At 43.4% G+C, this 22,547-nt stretch overlaps 1 protein-coding gene across 5 annotated transcripts in view; it reads left to right on the top strand.

Annotated features, from left to right (window-relative positions):
* Positions 1–22,547, top strand: part of DROSHA (drosha ribonuclease III) — a 129,460-nt gene that overhangs the window by 13,190 nt on the left and 93,723 nt on the right. For all 5 annotated transcript variants that reach the window (XM_008262092.5, XM_002714097.6, XM_008262091.5 and 2 more), the window contains 5 exons: positions 5,598–5,829; positions 10,743–10,884; positions 13,190–13,344; positions 16,442–16,522; positions 21,293–21,379. In XM_008262092.5, the coding sequence (XP_008260314.2) occupies positions 5,598–5,829; positions 10,743–10,884; positions 13,190–13,344; positions 16,442–16,522; positions 21,293–21,379 (697 nt within the window). The remainder of the gene's footprint in view (positions 1–5,597; positions 5,830–10,742; positions 10,885–13,189; positions 13,345–16,441; positions 16,523–21,292; positions 21,380–22,547) is intronic.

The raw sequence follows: 22,547 nt of genomic DNA, 5'->3' as shown, positions 1-22,547 counted from the left end.
GAAATTGAAAGAGAACTCAAACTATATTTGTAAGTAAATGCAAGACTTGGTTCTTTGCAAGATTATACAATTCAAAAGGGTGGAAAATGAAGAAAAATATGCAACATTAAGTATGAGAAAGTATTATTACAAGAATGAAATGATTTTAAGAATAATATGGGGCAGATATTTTCTTTAAAAACTTGGACTTGATTTCTAAAACAAAAATTACAAATTTCACTTAAGAAGCAGAAAACTATGATAGACAAGTAACCATGGAATACTTTTTAAAAGTTAAACTTGTACCACCTTCAAAATTTCAGACTGTTGTAGAACAGTGAAGAATGTGGAAGGAAAGCTCAGCTCATGCTGAGCAGAAAAGCCAGATGGCAAAAACCTAACAGAGGAAAAGGCAACTACAAAACAATCTCCAGTTTCTTATGAACTTGGGTATAAAAATACCAGTTAGAATACTGGGAAGTTGTTTTCAGTAGTGTATTAATATAACCAATAGAGTTGATTCCAAGATTCATGGGTAGATTTTTGGTATTAGAAAATCTGTGATTTGTTTGTGTTAAAATCCTTAGGGTTATTCAGTACCTGCCTAATAGGTATTTAAAATAAAGCCAGCATCCATTTATGAGTAAAATCTTTAGGAAAGTAGGAGTATGAACAGACTTCTTTAACATGTCTCATGATGAACATAGTTGATATTACCCCAAAAGAGGCAGATTTAATGTTGAAACCCATAGGCCTTTCCATAGAAGTTTCAAAAAAGAAAAGAGGTCTCCATTGCCTGTCACTGTTGCCTAACGCTGTGATCCAATCAACAAGCAAATTAAAAATTTAGCATTCTTATGTCCCAGGTTTTATATTGGTGTGGGTGATGCAATCATTAGTAAGAGCCCCCACTTTATAGACAAAGCTGTAAGTGCTTTTCTTAGGACAGTTACAAGTTGCTCTGGGAACATAGCAGTGAAAAATGCAGTCCAGGGTAGTATAGGGTACCTGAAGTTTGCACTGGAATGCACTGGGAAAGAGGGGTGGCAGGGGCAAGGAGTGAGGAGGAATGCTCCAGGGTTAGGCCTGGAGGTCTGACAATCAGTTTCAAAGGCTTTTTTAGGAATCTACGTGACACATGACTGTGGAATGGTCCAGGGTAATGGGGAAAGGTGAATGTCATTGCAGTATTTATGAGAGAGTCAGTGGGACTTGACCTATCAAATATGTTAGGCTGAGGGAAGATTTGAGTGATCACTTGAGATCTGGTGTTCCCCGTTGAGGATGAGGGATACCAAGAAAGAGGTAAGTAGATGAATTCACTTTGGAGGATGCCGATTGATTGTCTAGAATCAGAGACATCTAGATGGAATTGTGTGGTTGTTAACTGGATAACCAGGTGTAAAATTCAGCTGGGAATAATAAATGCCATGGATTAGAGGAGATTAACTAGAAAGCATGAGAAGAGGGCCTGGAGAGATAGCAGAAAAGCCTGGATAGTGTGTTGGTGGACATTGAAGAGGACCTGTTTGAAGTTCATGATTTTTACTGTAACGTTGCTGGAAATAATCGAATGGTTTCTTCTCCAGTGCCCGGCAGCTTGCAGAGAAGTCATACTTGGATTATTTTGTGAGTTTTAACTAATGAAGTAGAGCAGAAAATAAAAATTAGGGATGTGGAGAAGGAGAAGTCACCACAGTTTGTGGTGGAGCACACTGCTGAGAGAAACCATTTGGAGTTTGGGTTTTGAGTTTTGGAGTGCCTGAGACATTTACCTAAAAAAGATGTTTGCCCCTCTTAATAAGGCATTAAAAATGAATAACAATTGATAGTCACAGCAGACAACCCCCTACATTCAAGACACCTGCTTAAAGGGAATGGGTTGAGGATGTCTTTTGCCTTGTGTTGCTTGATACCCATAATAATAATAAGTATTGGGATTTTTTTAGAGCATGTTAAAATATCTGGGGCAGTGATATAAGCATTTAACTACCATTTATGAGCTTTATGATTACTGGGTAAGTGACTAATTTCTAAAGATGGTTTTCTCCTTTGTGGGAAATGTTACTCTTTGCCACATTGGGATCAAATGTAGAAATGTCAATAAAGTGCCTAGCAAAGTGTCAAGCTCTCAGTAAACACCAAAACAAGCAAAAAGGCACTGGGAGCTAAGCTATTATTAACTGATGATATTCTAATAGCCAGGATTACCCAGGTAGAAAATGTAATGGGAAAAAAAATATATTTGCTACAGAAATCTTAATTAAAATTGAATGTCTTATAATAAACTTTAAATCTTCATAAAACCAAAGAGAAGGAAATTATAGAATGTAGCTGATGACAGAGAGTTGATATAGATGGATGGAGACCATGTGTACCCCATAGTGCAGGGGTGGGAGCCTTTTTTCTGTCGTGAAATATGATTTGCAGGCCATACAAAATTATCAGCCTTCAAAAGTAGCCTGCCTTATATTTATTGAATATCGAGTACTGCCTCTGGTTGACTTTGCAGGGCCAGATTAAATGATTTCATGGGTTTGGACATTCCCTAACCCTGCTATCGTGGGACACAGTGTTGTAAATATACTGATTTTCTTCCAAATAGTCTATTGTTGCAATGTAACAACAGTTAGAGTATTGGTATTAGAACTTCATGATGACAGTTTAATTTTTCTTTGGAATATAAAATACTAATACTCTATTAGTGTTAAATGTTCTGAAAATACATAATAATTTTTAAATTTTGGTATGAGTAGGTCAGTGAGACATACTGAGCAAGTTTTAGGTTTCTATTAAATTTGTATCTAATAATACATAAAGTTATATCAATAATAATATAGCTGATCTTTAAAATCAGTGGAGATACTAGCAATTGATAAGCCATTTGGAGAAAAAAGCTGAAATTAGATTTTTGCCTTACATCTTGGAGAGATAAAGTAAAACAATTTGTTGTTAAAAGTAATTGAAGAGGCCGGCGCCGCGGCTCACTAGGCTAATCCTCCACCTAGCAGCACCGGCACACTGGGTTCTAGTTCCGGTCAGGGCGCCAGATTCTTTCCCGGTTGCCCCTCTTCCAGGCCAGCTCTCTGCTGTGGCCCGGGAAGGCAGTGGAGGATGGCCCAAGTGCATGGGCCCTGCACCCCATGGGAGATCAGGAGCAGCACCTGGCTCCTGCCTTCGGATCAGCGCGGTGCGCCAGCCGCAGTGCGCCAGCCGTGGCGGCCATTGGAGGGTGAACCAACGGCAAAAAGGAAGACCTTTCTCTCTGTCTCTCTCTCTCACTATCCACTCTGCCTGTCAAAGAAAAAAAAAAGTAATTGAAGAAAATATAAAATATATATTTATTTTGTGATGGCAAAGAATTTCCAAGCATACACTAAGGTAGGAAACAAAAAGCTCTCTGGATTTGACTTTAAAAGTTGTATGTAGCAACAAATAAACAGAATTAAAAGGGGCTGGTGCTGTGGCTCAGCGGGTTAAGCTGCTGTTTGCAGTGTTGGTTGGCATTCTGCATGGGCACCAGTTCAAGTCCCAGCTGCTCCACCTTCTTGGTCTAGTTTCCTGCTAATGTGCTTGGGAAAAGAGCAGAAGAGGGCCCAATTATTTGTGCCTCTGCCACACACATGGGAGACCCCGATGGAGCTCCTGGCTTCTGTCTAGCCCAGCCTTGGGTATTGTAGCCATTTGGGGAACGAAACAATGGATGGAAAAATATGTCTCTCCTCTCCCTTTCTCTTTGTAACTCTGCCTTTTAAATAATTAAATCTTAAAAAAAAATGAAGTAAAAGGAACACAAAAAATTAGTAAAGGTTACAGTTCATTAGACAGAAGGATAATTATCTTAAAAACTTTCAGTAAATAGAAAAAAAAAGCTACAGTCCTAATTAGTAAGTATTAGCATAGCATGACTGGGATGTTCACAAAAGAAGTGAACATGAACTGTATTCATTTCAGTAGTGATAAAAAATAGCAAATTAAATTCTATATTTTTTCTGTCAGAATGGCAAAGGTTAAAAGCAAGCATTTTGATGGGCTGTGTGGAAATGGGAACTTACATATGGTTGTGATGGTAGCCTCAACTGGTACTGCCTGTCTGGAGAGAAGCACATACACATGGTAGTGTGAACTGGTGCTGCCTGTCTTGAACAGAGCACACACGTTTTTGGGAAGTAATCTGGCACGTGTACCAAGAACACAAGTGTGTTTATGGTAAAATTGTTTATGGTGGAAAAAAGACAATAACAACCTAAATGAATATCATTGTATTTATAAAATTATGGTATATACATATAAGGGAATAATGTACACTTATTAAAAATGGTTTGGATGTAGGTGGATTGAGATAGGTGTTCCTGATTTACTGTTGAATGAGAAGGACAGGCTCTAGAGTTCTTTTTTTTATTGTTAAAATGTGTAAATTTTATTTGTATATTAGTATGTCTATATATGCTTTAAAACATTTTTGAAATATAGTGGTTATCATCTCTGAGCCGTGGTATAGGTGGTTTCTGTTTATGCTTTATTATTTTTCTAAAATTAACACATTTAATTTTGGCAATTACTGTTTCTCATTAACAAAGCAAATGATGCATTTTGTGATATTTAGAAGTTACGTAAATAAGCTGTCAACATGTGTGATCTTTCCAGCCCTCCCAAGTAGACACACCTAGCACACCTGCTTCCTACAGATACAGGTAGATGTCCCCTGTTTTAAAATTAGACGTTAATGAAAATGCTTTTTGAGTTTGATCTGGATTTCAGTTTTTTCGGATGGTAGTAACTTTGGTACTGGAGCTGTGGTGGCCACCAGCTGGTCTATTGAAGCAAGTGTTCTTAGCTGGATTCTCAAGTTCTGTACTTCAGTGTCTTGAACTTAAATGACTCTCCTGTAAGTTTTTCCCTCCAGTATTCCCATAGGATGGGTCTTACAGATTTCAAGCCTCAGGAATCCCAGGAGACGGTTATTGTTTCTTTGTCCTCTATAACTTCCTTGTTAGTATTTGTTGGGGTCAGAATTAGGCAGAGTGTGGTTCAGTAAGTGTAGTTAGCCACGTCTAGGGTTGCAGAGAGGTGGTCAGGATGATGTGACTAGCTCACTCTTGACTGATCGTCCTCAGGCTAAATTTATGACCAAATGGAAATCATGTTCTGTGAAAAAATTTTTTTCCTGGCATAGCAAAACATGGAGAATTCATAAGGCCTCACTGCTGAAATTGTCCATATGTGGCGATATCCAAAATTTTGCTACATAACTTTCTCTTCTAGGAGTTAGGGTTTGCTAGTTGTCCCTGAACCTACTGGCTGTGCACCAGAATTACCTGGGGAGATTATTAAAAATATAGGTTCTTGGGCCCCACCCCTGGAGATTGTGAATCAGAAAGTAGATCTAGGGTAGGGCCAAAAAAGCCTTGCAATTTGTATTTTTAAACAAGTAAACCTCGGGTGATTCTGATGCCACCAGCCCAGTGTTTGGGAATCACTGGTTTAATGAAAGACAATATGGTAGTTTGGTGTGATGTTTGTGTTTTAGGTGAAAACTGCCTAAAGCAGGTGAAACAGAATGGTTTCCACAACGGCAGAGCATTTTTAATCATTAACCTCCTTTGCCCCTTTTGAAGTCGCTCCCCAAGTAGGGAGAAGAAGAGAGCCCGTTGGGAGGAAGAAAAAGACAGATGGAATGACAACCAGAGCTCCGGCAAAGAGAAGAATTACACGTCAATCAAAGAGAAGGAGCCAGAAGAGACGTTGCCTGACAAAAATGAGGAGGAGGAAGAAGAGCTGCTTAAGCCTGTGTGGATCCGATGTACCCATTCTGAAAACTACTACTCCAGTGACCCCATGGATCAGGTGGTAGGTCCGAAACAGAGAGAAGCCAAAGACCAGTGCTGTTGGCATTTCAGGCCAGATAATTCTCTTTTCTTTTTTTTTAAGTTTTATTTGAAAGGCTCACCTCCTAACTGCTGGCAACTGGTGAAGCTGGGCCAGGCTGAAGCCAGGAGCCAAGAACTCAATCTGGGTCTTCCATGTACGTGGGCAGCGACCTATGTACTTGAGCTATTGCCTGCCACCTCTCAGGCTGTCTATTAGTAGGAAGTTGGATCAGAAGTGGAGGAGGCAGGACTGGAACCAGGCACTCCACGACATGGGACGTGGGCATCCTAAGCAGCGCTATACTGTTGTGTCAAATGCCCACCCTATGGGCCGGGTAATTCTTTACTGTGCTGCTGCCCTGCATGTTCTGGGACTGTACCCACTAGGTGCCAGTAGTATTCCTTTCCAGCTGTGATAACCAAAAATGTCTTCAGTTACTGTCAGATGTTTCCTGGGGAAAATCACCCCAAGTTGAGAATTAAAGGCCAAGAGTTCAGGTTAATTCAAGTATCTGTTTGTTCTGCATTTCTTATGACACTGATGGTCTTGATGTGTGTTGTGTCAGAAGCTCCCAACTGTAACTAGTTTATGTAGTTTGTGGTATGTATGACTGTGGGTGTGCTTCCTGACCCCCCCAAGTAGAAAATTAAGAATGAGTTTGTCTCAAACTCCTTGACCAAAAGATCCGTTCTACAAAGTGAGTGGCTTTGTATAAGGGGCACTATTGTTACCCTAACTGGGCTATGGTGAGGACTGTTAATGCTGCTAGGGTTGAGCTGGTGTGACCTGGTAGCCAGCATTCTCAATGCATGGTGGGTTCCAGCACCATCTCTGTATGCTCACCTTTTAACCTGTCCGTCCTTCCTTCCTTCCTTATTTATTTATTTATTTTATTTTATTTGAAAAGCAGAGTTACAGAGAGGTAGAGGCAGAGAGAGAGAGAGAGAGAGATCTTCCATCCACTGGTTCACTCTCCAGATAGCTGCAACAGCTGGAGCTGGGCTGATGTGAAGCCAGGAGCCAGGAGCTACCTCCAGGTCTGCCATGTAGGTGTAGGGGCCCAAGGACTCTGGCCATCTTCCACTGCTTTCCCAGGCCATAACAAAGAGCTGAATCGGAAGTGGAGCAGCCAGGTCTGAAACCAGTGCCCATATGAGATGCTGGCACTGCAGACAGTGACTTTACCTGCTATGCCATAGTGCCGGCCCCTTAACCTTTTCTTTTATCTCCACTCTGTTTTCTGTCTCTCTGCCTCTCTTCTGTCTCTTTCTGTCCTCCCCATTAGTGTTATGTGTTCAACCATTAATATAGACATATTTACCACAGAGTAAAGTCATGTGGTAATGTTCATTGATTGAATGAATGAGGGAAAGATCTACAGATTTAGTGCCTCAGAAGTTGGAGACGCTGGGGGCTGGTGTTGTGGCACAGCAAGTTAAGTCAACATTTGTGATACCAGCATCCCATATCAGAGTGCTGTTTCGAGTCCTAGCTGCTTGGCTTCCAACCCAACTTTCTGCTAAGCCCCTGGGAAGGCAGTAGATGATGGCCCAAGCTTGGGCCCCTGCCGCCCACGTGGGAGACTCAGATAGAGTTCCTGGCTCTTGGCTTTTGCATAACCTAAACCCTGGCTGTTGTGGCCATTTGGGGAGTGAACCAGTGCATGGAAGATTTCTCTCTCCTCCTATGTTGCTCTACTTTTCAAATAAAAATAAGTCTTTAAAAATAGCTAAAGATATTAGATTTAGTATATGGGATTAGGTAAAGAGAGGATTGTGTTTGGAATTTTGTGACGATACATAGAATCCTTAACTTATATATCAGTAAACCTATTGTAAGTTGAAGACACATTTAATACATCTGAATCTACCATACATCACAGCTTAGCATAGCCTACTTTTATTTTGTTTTTAAAGAGTGACAGAGTGAGAGTGAGTAGGAGTGGTGGCAGGGAGAGAGAGAGGAATATTGTTCGTCTGTTGGTTTATTCCTCAAATACCTACAATAGCCAGGTCTAGGCCATGTAAAAGCCAGGAGCCAAGAACTCCATCCTGGTCTCCCACATGGGTGGCAGGAGTCCAAGTCCTTTGGCCATATTCTGCTGCCTTTCCAGGCATGTTAGCAGGAAGCTGGATTGGAAGCAGAGTAGCCGGGACTTGAAACGGCACTCCCATATGGGAAGCCAGTGTAGCAAGCAGCTGCTTAACCCATGCGCCAGGACACCAATCCTAGCCAAGCCTATCCCAGATGTGCTTAGAATGCCTGTAGTTGGGTAAAATCATCTAGCACAAAGCCCATTTTATAATAAAATGTTGACTATTTCATGTAATTTATTGAACGCTGTATCCAAAAAATGCTGGCAACACAGCACACTGTAGAGATCGTTTCTGCTCCTACCACCACCCCACTGTGACTGCAGGGTTAACTAGGAGCTGGGGCTGCCCAGCATTGAGAAGGAGGATCAAACTGCATGATACTAGTCCTGGAAAAGTTTGAAATTCAGAATTCAAAGTACAGTTTCCATTGACCACGTGTCACTTTTGCAGCATGGAAAAGCCAAAAGTATTGTTAGGTTGAGCCACCCTAAGTTGAAGCTATCTGTGCTTCTCTTTGGACCCTTATTTGTGGGGAGCTTTAGAGCAGATTTCCTTGCTTTTTGGGAAGGAGTTTTAGAAAGTCCTTATAGTGGGTGATGCTGAACTTGGTGAATTACAGTGCCTTCTCAGTCATAATAGGTCTTGTGATATGGGGAAGGAGCAGCTCATGTAGTGAGCAGCTGGACCACGCTGGAATGTTTCCATCTTGCTTCTCTTGTTAGCTGCGTGTCAGTCCTCAAAGCCTCCCTGGCAGCAAGGTGTGCTGTTGGTTGGGAATACTGTCTAGATAACACTGCCTGGCTTTGTGTGACTTGAACGCATTGAGTGTATTTCTTCCATTACAAGGCGTCTGCAGGGAGGCCTGGTGACGTCAGGGCTCTGTTCTCATCTTGAGCATCTTCCACAGTTGGAGGCTGATGGAGCACCTGCAGGCATCATGTCCTCACACAGCTGTGCCCCCGTGGAGGATGCAGAGGGCCTGTGGGGTGGAGCATTCCTCTAGCACCTGCCCCGCTCCACTTCCCTCCTGTCACCACAGCTGCCCAAGGGATTCGTTTTCCATCACCGTCATAACAAAGTTCCAGCATGACAAAGAACCACAACCTGCATGGCTTAAAACAGCATGCATTTATCAACTTATAGCTCTGAAGGTAGGAAGTCCAACTTGAGTGTCATTGGCTAAATGAAGGTGTCAGCAGGACTGCATGCTTTTGAGTTTGGTTCTTCGTGGCCGGAAGGGCAGAGGCCCTTGTTTCCTTGCTGGGTGTCGGCTGAGAGCTCTTCCTAGCTTCTGGAGGCCATGTTCATTCCTTGGCTTGTGGACCCCTTCCTCATCTTCGAAGCTGTGGTGACTGTTCAAGTCCTTCTCATGCTTTGATTATCTCCTGCCTCTTTTTCTGTTGCATCTCTGACCCCTGGTAACAAAGGTTCTGTACTTTCAAGAACTCCTGTGATTAGACTGAGTCCATCCAATAATCCAGGATGATCTCAAATTCTATAATCTTAATTACATCTGCAAGTCTTCTCTGCTGTGTGTGGTAACGGGGATTAAGACATAGTTGTCTTTGGAGGGATATGGTTCTTTTGGTAGGAAGAGAAAAGTGGCTGAAGAGTTTAAAAGCAGTAAAAGTGAAGACACCAAGCCTAAGAGAGTTTAGGACAGAGCTGGTTTCTTTTCCTTATGTTGTTATGGAGTTAATAAAATTTCACTGTTTAAGGAAGGCTGATAAACCAACAGTCTATCGTTGATTTTTGAGTTTCGTCACCCACGTTGCAGAGGACGTTGTGAGAATGTCAGAGCTGTCCTGGTTTTGCCCGGCTCAGTACTGAGATGGGGCTTTAGGAAAAACAGTTATTCTACTCATCCTCTGGCTTGCAAATTTTATGGTTTGCCTTCATTTCATTTTTTGTAAAGATTTATTTATTTATTTGAAAGTCAGAGTTACACAGAGAGAGGAGAGGCAGAGAGAGAGAGAGAGGTCTTCCATCTGATGGTTCACTCCCTAATTGGCTGCAAAGGCTGGAGCTGCACCAATCCGAAGCCAGGAGCTTCTTCTGGGTCTCCTACACGGATACAGGGGCCCAAGGAGTTGGGCCATCTTCTACTGCTTTCCCAGGCCATAGCAGAGAGCTGGATCAGAAGTGGAGCAGCCAAGTCTCGAACTGGTGCCCACATGGGATGCCAGAGCTTCAGGCCAGGGCATTAACCTGCTGTGCCACAGCATCGGCCCCCTTCATTTCATTTTTCATTTGAAAGATCTGGATTTTACATTTTGAGGCAAAGTCAAAGAGATGGGACATTTCCAACTTTTAAAGAATGTGGAGTTAAGAACTTCGTCTAGGAGTGTCGAATTGTAGAACCCCTGTGTTTTGTGGTGTGTGTGTCTGTGTGAGAGAGAGGTGGGGATATATAGGCTATTTCTTTTTGTGTATTGAGTTAATGTAGTAGAATGTGAATGATTTTGTAGTAGGTGAGTGTCTCGAGTCAATTGTCATGAATTCTTTGAGGATCATCATTTGCTTTTTAAGTGTCATCAACAGGGCATAGATGAACAGTTCTCATGTTTCTGGATATTGGCAAAACCCATTTACCTGAGGATGGTGTCTGTTATAAGAGTGTGCTTGACTCTCAGTATCATTGCCAGCCTTGAGCATTACGTTTGTAAGTGGTTCTTAGGAGGGTTGAAAAGTGACACCTCGGTGTTAAAAATTCTTTGATTACCTTAGAGGTCTTCTGTATCCTTCATGTTACCCTTGTTAACCTGACTCCTAATGTGGATCCTTTATTTTGAAAAGGGGGATTCTACTGTGGTTGGAACAAGTCGGCTCCGCGACTTATATGACCGATTTGAGGAAGAACTGGGGAGCAGGCAAGAGAAGGCCAAGGCTGCCAGGCCTCCGTGGGAACCTCCGAAAACGAAGCTAGATGAAGACTTAGGTGAGTCAGGGTCGCCAGTTCAAGACTTTGCCCTTCTGGCTTCATCCTGAACTTTTGGGATTCCCCAAGTGAAGTGTCTTCATTGTCATTTTATTTTTCTTACTTAAGGTCAACAGAGTACACAGTGGTAAAACTTCCTTTGTTCTGATGTTACTTTTCCTCAGTTACCTTAGTAGAAGATACAAGGGTCTCATCTGCAAGGCATGCTAGCCAGCTTGTCTCTTTGAGTTGTACAGTCTTAGAAGTTGGGACTGCCAGTCCATGTCCCATGAAAGTGGGAGCCTGGGCCGCATGCCTCTGATGTTCGCCAGGCAGCGCCCTCCCCTTGCAAAACCAGGTGCTCCTGGCTTGCTGAGGAAACAGCAGTTAATAGCCCAATGCTTTTTAAAGGGTTCTGTATTCACATAGCCAGTTTGTGTAATTTTCTTGTATTGGTCATGTGTATGTCCTCCGGTTCCAAGTAGATGCTGAGATGTTCGAGGACGGAAACTGCTTTTCACCATCTTGTGTCCTTAGCCCCTAATGAATATCATGCACAGGCGAGACATTCAGTATATACTCTTAGCTGTGGTTTCCGTGGCTCTTGCTTGTTCACGTTGAGTATGTCTCAGTGCTGAGAGGCAATATCCATGGTGGTAAGAGCACTGACTTGGGAGCCAGATGCCTTGGCCTCAAATTGTACTGCAGCATGTGCTTGCTCGATGACTTTGGGCAGGTGATTAATCATCGAGCCTCAGTTTTCCCATCTGTGAAATGGGGTTGACAGTTGTGTCCTCCTCATGCAGTACATGAAAATACAGCTCTGTGTTGGGTTTTACCACTTATGTTTGCTGCTACTACATTAATCTCTTGGAGGATTATTCCAGCTCCTATGGATTTAAAAAAATTGCAGTAAATTACAAATACCAGAGTTTACCATCTTAATCATTTTTTACTGTTCAGTTCAAGAATGCATTGTTTTGGGGCTGGTCTGTAGAACTGCTTCCTCTTGCAGGAGTGAAACTGTCCCCACGAGGCAGTCACTCCTCCGCCGTCGCTCCAGTGTTCCTTTGTGTGTCCCTTTCTTCTTTGCACCTCCTTATCAGCCTGCTCCCGTCCCATTCAGGGCCTCTCCTGAGAAATTATTCACTTACCTTTTGGGATCACGGTTGACTTTCTGCTTTCCAGATTGCTCTAACTTTTAAAATATTTAATGGGTTTTCAAATTTTATCTATTTAAAAATAAAATTTATAGAACATTAAAAAATTTATTTACTGTTTTTCAGATTATTATAACTTTTTAAATAAAACTTTAATGGTTTTTTTTTTAAGATTTATTTATTTATTTGAAAGTCAGAGTTGCACAGAGAGAAAAGGAAAGGCAGAGAGAGAGAGAGAGAGAGAGACAGAGAGGTCTTCCATCCACTGGTTCACTCTCCAGTTGGCAGCAATGGCTGGAGCTGTGCTGATCCGAACCAGGAGCCAGGAGCTTCTTCTGGGTCTCAAGTGGGTGCAGGACCCCAAGGACTTGGGCCATCTTCTACTGCTTTCCCAGGCCATAGCATAGAGCTAGATCAGAAGTGGAGTAGCTGGGACTTGAACTGACACCTATATGGGATGCCAGCAATGCAGGTGGTGACTTTACCCACTATGCCAAAGTACCTGCCCCTTAATGGGTTTTTAAATTTTGTTTATTTGAAAGGGAGAGAGAGAGAGAGAGAGAGAGAGAGAGAGAGAGAGACACCAGCAGACAGATTTCCCATCCACTGATTTATTCCCCAAATGCCTGCAATGGCGCATGCTGGGCCAGGCTCAATCCAGGAGCCAGCCACTCTATGCAGATCTCCAGAGTGGGTGGCAGGAACATGGTTACTTGTGCTGCTACCATTGCTTACCAGGGTGTGCCTAACAGGAAGGTGAAATTGGGAGCCAGGTGAAGACTTGAACCCAGGCACTCTGATATGTGTTGTGTGCATCCCAGTCATCATCTTAACAACTACACCAAACACTGCCCTGCTGTAGCTTTGCATACTACCACTGTGTTGTTTTCATTTTATCTAGCATCGTCCTTTAAATCTTATTTTCCCTGTAAAATAATCTTTGTTTTCTTCATCTTCCCATCTAGACTTCAGACTTACTCTTATGAGCTGCATGATTGTTTGTGGTATCACTTAGCTCAGTGGTACAGAGTAGGCCATCAGATGTTTGCTGGAAGAACAAAGAGCTGTGTTTATATTTAGAGGTTAGGGTCGCCTGGAAGTCTGCACGAAAACCACTGTGTTAATTTCTTCAACTTCTTTCCATGTTTTTCCCCAACTGCTATCAGAGAGCTCCAGTGAATCCGAATGTGAATCCGATGAGGACAGCACTTGTTCTAGCAGCTCTGACTCCGAGGTTTTCGACGTCATTGCAGAAATCAAGCGCAAAAAAGCCCACCCTGACCGACTTCACGATGAGCTATGGTACAACGACCCAGGCCAGGTGCGTGTGTTTTTATGCTCTTGCTCTAGAGGTTGCAGACCCACATGTCACATTTATGTCTCTGGGCTCAGGAGATGGATGCTGGCTGGTATTGAAACTGAGTTTTATTCTCAGCATTAGGTGTCATTCTTCAGACCTTATTTCTTTTCAGCTTCAGAGTTCAGCTGCAGGGCAGCTGTTCCTTGAATCATATTCGACGACCATTGTAAATTCTGCGTTGGGGTGCAGGACAATGGCACCACCTCATTAAACTTTGTAGTAGAAAGGAGAGAAATGGTAGGAAGGAGGAGAGAGAACTCATAGGTCTTTTTAAAAGCAGTTCACCTGGAAGGTATCTTGCTGCAAAATAGTAAACAAAATAGTCCTATACAACTTCAGTTTTTTTGAGTTGGTCAATCACATATCCTTGTAAGTTCTTTTTCTTGTTAAAAGTATATTCTAGTTAATGCTGAAATAGCTGGATGATTTTTGTTTTAATTACTGATTTATTGGGGTCGGTATTGTGGCACAGTGGGCTAAGCTGTTGCTTTGGATATCCACATCCCATATTAGAATACCAGTTCAAGTCCTGGCTGCTTAGCTTCCAGTCCAGCTTCCTGTTAATGCCCATGGAAAGGCAGCCAGATGATGGCCCAAGTACCTGAGCCCCTGCCACCCTTGTGGGAGTCCAGGATGGAGCTCATGGCTTCTGGCTACGGTCTGGCAGTCCTGGCTATTGTAGCCTTTTGGGGAGTGAACCAGTGGATTGATGATATCTTTTTCTCCCTCTCTGGTGCTCCCTGTCTCTCTGATGCTTTGCCTTTCAATTAAAATAAATAAATTCATAAATTTTAAAAGATTACTGTTTTATTATGAAGTAATACATAATAAAAAATTTTAAGACTTATATCTTAGAAATATATAATGTAGGCTGGTGCCATGGCTCACTAGGCTAATCCTCTGCCTGCAGCGCTGGCACCTCTGGTTCTAGTCCCGGTCGGGGTGCCAGATTCTGTCCCGGTTGCTCCTCCAGTCCAGCTCTCTGCTGTGGCCCAGGAAGGCAGTGGAGGATGGCCCAGGTTCCTGGGCCCCTGCACCCGCATGGGAGACCAGGAGGAAGTACCTGGCTCCTGGCTTTGGATGGGTGCAGCGCTCCGGCCATAGCGGCCATTTGGGGGGTGAACCAATGGAAGGAAGACCTTTCTCTCTGTCTCTCTCACTGTCTAACTCTGCCTGTCAGAAAAAAAGAAATATATAATGTATCCAAAGGTAGTATCTTTAATGCATATGAATTAATATAAGAAAACATATATCAATATGTTACCATTTAAAATTTATTTTGTAAATAACTCCATACTATTCCATGTATTAATTAAGATACTCTTCTGCTGATTCTTGTTAGATGATAGCTATCCAAAATTTCCTTTATGGAATTAATATAGTTAGAGAGCTGGCATTCTGCTGTGAGTTAAGCTGCCACCTGCAATGCTAGTGTCCTATATCGGCGCACAGGTTCGAGTCCTGGCTGCTCCATTTTGGATCTGACTCCTGCTAATGTGCCTAGGAAAGCAGAGGAGGATGGCTTGAGTGCTTGGGCCCCTGCCACCAATGTGGGAGACCTGGGTGGAACTTTGGAACTTTGGCCTGGCCCAGCCCTGGCTATTGAAGCCATTTGGAGAGTGAACCAGCAGATGGATGATCTCTGTCTCCTTCCCTCTCTGTCATTCTGCCTTTTAAATAAAATAAAATTTTTTAAAAAGATAAAGAAAAGAAAAAGGAATTAATGTAGTTAGAATGCTTGGCAAACATGTCCTTTGTGGTACCTTTTGCTTTATTGAAATTGAACAGAGGGGCTGGTGCTGTGGTATAGTGGGTTAAGCCTCTGCCTGCAGTGCCAGCATTCCATGTGGGTGCTGATTCAAGACCTGGCTGCTCCACTACCAATCCAGCTCCCTGCTAATATGCCTGGGAGGAAACTGAAGGATAGCCCAGGTGCCTGGGCCCTGGTACTCACGTGTGAGACCTGAAAGAAGCTCCAGGCTCCTGGCTTCTGCCTGGCACAGCCTGGCCTTTACAGCCATTTGGGGAATGAACTGGTAGACTGGAGTATCTCTGTCTGCATCTCTCTCTCTCTCTCTCTCTCTCTCTCTACTTCAAACAAATAAATACATTTTTTAAAAAAGAGAAACACATGGGGAAAAACTGTATCTCTGCTGATTACTCTGTAAACAATATGGTATAACAACTGTACATAGTGTTTATACTGTATTAGGTATATAAGTAATCTAGATATGATTTCAAATATAAAGGAGGATGTGCAGACCTTACGTGCAAACAGTACACTATCTTAAATAAAGAACCTGAGCATCCTTGAATTTTGGTATCCAGAGGGTGGGACAGAGGGAATTCCCAGAACCACCCCCCATGGACATCAATGACTGCATATATATATACACACACACACACATATATATATATACACACATATATATATATACACACACAAATTGCCTAAAATTTCTATGGATTTGCAATTCATTGTATGAAAATATAAATGAAAATATCTCAGTAAGATTTTGAAAAGCAGTATTAACTAGAAGGTATGAATTTCTTCAGCCTTTTAGTAGGCATTTTCTTTCCTTGCTTCATAGCTACCTTTAAGCTTCTCTTCAAAACATTTAATCTGCATATCACCTTCAGAGCATTCTGTGTGTTCCTGTGCTCGCTTCGGCAGCACATACACTGTGTGTTCCTCTAGGATATAAAATATCCTTTTTTTTTTGGTGAAAGTAATTTTTTTCTGAAATAAGAAATAGGAACAAGCGTACATTGAAGAGGAAGGGGAAAATGAGGGTCAAGTGTGCTGACACTGACATCTCCTGCTTGGCCACACAGAGGACTGGGGAACCCAGCGCATCATGGAGATTCCCATTATGAGACATTATAGACACTTTGCAGCTTTATTGGTTTCGGAACAACCGTTTAATCTTCTAACAGTGACAGCCTCTTCAGAGCTTCGGTGCTCGTGACATGAAAACCCACACCGTTTCTCAGGCATCAGTGTGCATGCTGTGGATTCTCCCCCTAATAAAAACGAATTATGTTCCATTTCTGACAGATGAATGATGGGCCACTCTGCAAGTGCAGCGCAAAAGCCCGACGCACAGGAATTAGGCACAGCATTTATCCTGGAGAAGAGGTAAGTGGTTCAAGTTATGACGTCCATGAGCACCAAAAGCCAAACGCAGACAGGTGCTGTGGCTATTCCTCTTCGTCTTAATGAGATGATATCATCAAAATGGTCTTTTCATACCTCCAAATAGTCTCTGTTACTGATAATTGCAGAGGCAAAAATAGTTGGGTTTTGGGCATGGAGTGGGGAATGTTATTAAGGAAACAAAGATATTTTGGAAGGCTTATTATTTAAAATAGGCAAGGTGGGGCCAGCGCTGTGGCTCACTTGGTTAATCCTCCACCTGTGGTGCTGGCATCCCATATGGGTGCTGATTCTAGTCCCGGTCACTCCTCTTCCAGTCCAGCTCTCTGCTGTGACCCAGGAGGGCAGTAGAAGATGGCCCAAATGCTTGGGCCCCTGCACACGCATGGGAGACCAGGAAGAAGCACCTGGCTGCTGGCTTCAATTGCCGCAGCGCTGGCTGTAGCAGCCATTTGGGGAGTGAACCAACGGAAGGAAGACCTTTCTCTCTGTCTCTCTCTCTCACTGTCTATAACTCTACCTGTCAAATAAATAAAAAAAAATAGGCAAGGTGGATTTGATACATGTTTTATTATTTTAAGGATTCTAAAACTGCACATATTATAATTTTTTCATGTTTTTAGTTATCTGATTAAACTGCTGTGAGGCACACCCCCTCTTGGCTAGATAGCGAGGCCACCGTAGCCGTGTATGGGTGCTTGCCCTTCACCGCAGCGCTTGTCACATTCATTGTCTTAGTTAGCCTACTGTCTCCATCAAACTGTGAGTAGATACTGTGTATCCCCAGCCCCGGCTTGTTGGGGACATTCTAAAGAACTTTGATGGAATGGTAGAACACTTTTATATTGTACAAGCCTCTCTTACTGTTCCTATTTTGATGATTTTCATTTATTTTTCCCTCTTTTATTTTTTATAAGCTATTAATCCCAGGATTATCACTTTATTTCCTCACCTTGTATTTAAACATTAGTATATGTAAATTCTCAGTTTCTGTATAAAACTTGTTTGGGGCCATAGAATTGAAGAAAAGACTATGAGAGTGCCTGATAATTTGAACACATGCCTCATTTTCACCTCCATTTGTCTTTAAAGTCAGCAAGTGCAGCAAGGTGTTGTGGGGCAAGATAGCATCTGTGAGTGTCCGTGTATGTACCTGGGGTTGGGGCTCTGAGTGGTTACTAGGGATCTGTATCCATGACAAGAAGGGAGCATAGGACAGATTGGGAAGGAGCAGTGCACCTGTGATATGGGCCTGATCCAACCTGGCTTGTTGGAATTTTCTTGTGTAGTCCGTGAACACAAGGAAGGGCATGAGCTGGGGAGAGAGGCTCTGCAGCTGAGGCTGAGCCCAAGGTGCTGACCCTGAGATACCAGCAGCAGGCTCTGCATCGACTGCAAGCCCCTCAGTTGGGCAGCAGGCAGGGTAGCTGAGTGGCGGGGCTAGCTGAGGACCTGCAGGCGAGGAGGGCAAGCTCATACTCAGAGTGTATGTTTATTCCCGGAAGAACTGACTTTTGACCCCTTCCTGTATTCATATTGCTGAGCAGTAGCAGGTAGTTCTCCTCAAGGAATGGTGCCATTTGAGGAGCTCAGCATGGGTCAGTTGCATGTTCAGCAGTGGCATTTGGTGTCGCCTTGGTTGGTGGGGTGCACGGTACTGGGCTCATGTGAAGCCCCTGTCTCTGCCTCCGTGGCCACCGCATTCATGTACCTATCCTGCCAACTCTGGGATGACTTTGGACAGATGCTAACTGGCACCAACTGCTCTGGTCTCTTTGTCTACTTGCTTCTTTAGTATCTCTCCCATGGTGGTTGCTCCCTGATGGACATCTGTATGTGAGACAGAGAGCCTCCTGCTCCCTCCCATTTATCCACCCCCATCTCTCTAACCTGAGACTTTCCTATCCCTAATCTTCTAACTTTTCCCTTCTAGGCCCCTGACCAGCTGGCAAGGCCACTTTCTTCTGCCCATGAGTTTATCTATAGTCTAACCACAGACCACGTCTCTTTCCAAACACTGTGATGACCGTGTTAACATGCCCAAAACAGTACATTGGTGACATACTCCCTCACTGCTGTCTTTCAAAGCCATGTCACAGTGAGACTGTGGTGTAACCCACTTTGGTTTCCACCCTCTTTACCAACTGACCTTTCTGCAAACCAAACTTGGGTGTTTTCTTTCTCCATCATCCTTCCATCCTTAAGTCATTGGCTGAGGGAATGTGCCCTGTCCAGGTGACTCGTTTGTGCCCTGTGCTCATGTGCGTGTTCAGCTTCTTTACCTCTCTCTCAGGGTCACTGGTGCCTCTCAGTTTTATTGCCTAGTGGGACAGATGGGATCCAGCTTATGATAGGTGGTTCTGGCCATTTGTCTATTTGATGTCCCTGGGCCAGGCCTTCTACATCAACTGGGACCTGTAGCATACTAGGAGTTATGTTTTTCCCAGAGGGACACAGTTCTTTTCTATTGATGGTGTGGCCTTGCTTCAGATCCTTAAGGACTGGCATTTCTGTGGTTCTCCCATGTGGCCTGCCATGAAGTTCTCTTGGCATCTTTTCCTGCCATCACTGTAGCATCAACTGAATTTTGATCCCAGCAGCATACTGCTTGTACCTCATCCTGGAAACTCTGAGGCCTTTTTCACTTGGGCTGCACTCTCTGCCCTGCTCTATAACTGGACCCGAGCAGTTTTTTTAGGTGTGATCATGCTGCCTCCTGAACCCGAAGAGGTCCACCAGGTATTGGGCTTCCTTGTTCCTCGTTGGAGACAGGAGATAGAATGATTTGTGTTTTACTCTGGAGGGAGCATCTTGACTCTACCCAGCCCAGTAGCTGCAGCAGGCCTCCGAATCTTTGTAGAGATTCTGTCATGCTTTGTAGTGCTTGTGTTTCACCCGGGCCTCTAGCCTGATCAGCAGAACATCCAAGTTGTAACGGAGCAGTGTGATGTTCTGTGTGTTTCCCGAAAGTCAAGAGCTCTTTGGCTGTTACAACAGTGGGTGTGAGAGCTGGCAGCCTGGGGCAAGATTGTACATGTTGTCTGTAAACCATTCTGATGCTCATTCTAATTGTGATAGAAAAGAACTCATTTACCTGATTAGCTGCCTTGTACTTTGTACCTGATATAATAACGTGCTCCAGCTAAACTGCAACACCTTATGTGGCAGCTGTGTTCAGAGCCACTGCTTGGGAGCCTACGATAGTCCATTGTCGCCTTTCCAGAGTCCTTCAGGGGCCACAGTGGTGAATTTGAGGGAGATATGATAGTTACCGTCACCTCCGTGTCCTTCAGATCCTTAAGAGTGGTAGTTTTTGGCCACCCTCCACCCCAATGCAATATTATTTTCAATGCCTGTGTGCGTGTAGAGGGGGTGGTAGTGGCAATTTTCAGTGACTTTTACTTGTTTTTTTCCATTGTGTTAGTTCTTATGCCACAGGTCATGGGCCCAATGTGGAGAGGTACCAACTGCCATGCAGGTTAATTTCAGTGTTATGTAAAAAGGGCAGAGAAATGACCATCTGTGGATTCAGTAGACTCACTGTAAGCCATATCTGTTTTTTTTTTTTTTTTTTTTTTTTTTTTTTTTTTTTATTTGACAGGTAGAGTTATAGACAGAGAGACAGGGAGAAAGGTCTTCCTTCTGTTGGTTCACTCCCCAAATGGCCACTACAGCCGGCGCTGCGCTGATCTGAAGCCAGGAACTAGGTTCTTCTTCCTGGTCTCCCATGCGTGTGCAGGGGCCCAAGCACTTGGGCCATCCTCCACTGCCCTCCCAGGCCACAGCAGAGAGCTAGACTGGAATAGGAGTGACCAGGACTAGAACTGGCGCCCATATGGGATGCCGGCGCCGCAAGGTGGAGGATTAACCAAGTGAGCCACGGCACTAGTCCCTGTAAGCCATATCTTGACTGAGACTCCAGTTATTACCTTGGGTGGCTTCCTGTCTGTTCTAGCTACAGTGGCAGGATGATGCATCCAGTCTCCAGGTGTCAGTGAGGATTCAGATACTGTGTCCAATGCTTCTTGAACCACCTGGGTATTCCCCTTTCCAGGTAACATTTTCCCAGGTAAATTGCATAGGCGCCTTGGGCAAGGACAGTGTTGTCATCACCATTTGTGCTTTTATGGTGGGATCCCTTCCTGCTGGGATCTGGTTCTCTCTCCCATCAGTGGATTTCAGTCCAACCACTTGATTAGGTTTAGAACTAGACAAGGTAGTGTGACTGTTGGAGTGACATGCCCTCAGCTTCTTGGTAGCCTTCTTGTTAGTACAAACTACATAGTCCTCTTGTTGGTTACCCACTTATTTTATACCCATATGGGCACTGGTTTGTGTCTTGGCTGTTTCATTTCTAACCTAGCTCTCTGCTAATGTGCCTGGGAAAACAGCAGAAGATGGCCTAAGTCCTTGGGCCCCTGTACCCACATGGGAGACCCAGAAGAAGCTCCTGGCTCTTGGCTTCGGATCAGCCCAGCTCTTGCTGTTGTGGCCATTTGGGGAGTGAACCAGCAGATGGAAGACCTCTCTCTCTCTCTGTCTTTTCTTCTCTGTGTAACTCTGCCTCTCAAATAAAAAATAAATCTTCAAAAAAGATCTGCCATCCCTTTTTCAGCTCCTTTGTGGTAAACTGAATGCTGTTTTCATAAAAGCCTCTTTTTCAGATGTGAATCTAGAAAACACAGTCTTAGTTTGAAATAAAAATATTTTGCTGCTTTACTTGTCAACTCATTTTCTCTTTTTCCCTCTTAGGCCATTAAGCCCTGCCGCCCCATGACCAACAATGCTGGCAGACTTTTCCACTATCGGATTACAGTCTCCCCTCCTACAAACTTTCTAGTAAGTTCCTAACAAAATGAGATTTGATATAATTTAAAATGTGCTTATGCCAAGTTTATGATTCAGTTCTTAAATGTTTTTTCTTTGCAAACTATTTTTGGTATTTATCATAATGATGATTATTGCAGTCTCATCTCACTATACTGTCGTATCTTTTTTTTCTTTCATATTGTTAATATCACACAGTAGTCAAGTTCATCATAGCATGGGGCCGGCGCCGTGGCTCAATAGGCTAATCCTCCACCTTGCGGCGCCGGCACACCGGGTTCTAGTCCCGGTCAGGGCGCCGGATTCTGTCCCGGTTGCCCCTCTTCCAGGCCAGCTCTCTGCTATGGCCAGGGAGTGCAGTGGAGGATGGCCCAGGTGCTTGGGCCCTGCACCCCATGGGAGACCAGGAAAAGCACCTGGCTCCTGGCTCCTGCCATCGGATCAGCGCGGTGCGCCGGCTGCAGCGGCGGCCATTGGAGGGTGAACCAACGGCAAAGGAAGACCTTTCTCTCTGTCTCTCTCTCTCACTGTCCACTCTGCCTGTCAAAAAAAAAAAAAAAAAAAAAAAAAAAAATTAAGTTCATCATAGCCAATGAATTATGGAGCTATTCTTTGGAGCTTTGGAATGGAAAGAATGCACAAAATACCTTCACATTTCTTAAAAATCAGCAGCTAGTTTATTTGTTGCCTAGAGACCCAAACAACACAATCTATTGAATATTGATGACAGTAATGGTACTTAATATTTGTTGAGTATGTACTGTGTTTCAGGCATTATTCTGAGGCTTGCACAGATATTAACTTACTTCTTGTAACAGATCTGTGGAATGCGTCTTTCCTCCTATACACATGAAGGACCAGTCCAAGTTTTACAGACGAAATTAAGTAACTTGTTCAAGATTACTCAGGTTCTAAGTGGGAGAGTGATTATTTGAACCCAGGGAGTCAGCTGCAGTGAAAATATCAAACATAATAATAGAGTATTATTATTTGACAACACAAGGGAATGAAGTACTGATGTATGCTACAACTTGGATGAATCTTGAAAAATTTACACAAAGTAAATGAATCAGACACAGAACCATATAATATATTATCCTGTTCTTTTTTTTTTTTTTTTTTTTGACTTAACAAATGATGACTTTATTAAGAAAGACAAGATTGGTGTTTACCTCAATTA

Source organism: Oryctolagus cuniculus, chromosome 14 (assembly GCF_051225735.1).
Source record: "Oryctolagus cuniculus isolate XC-2025 breed Fujian yellow rabbit chromosome 14, ASM5122573v1, whole genome shotgun sequence".
Classification (NCBI taxonomy): Eukaryota; Metazoa; Chordata; class Mammalia; order Lagomorpha; family Leporidae; genus Oryctolagus; species Oryctolagus cuniculus.
Note: the sequence above shows the minus strand (reverse complement) of the source record. Positions and strands in the feature narration are given on the sequence as shown.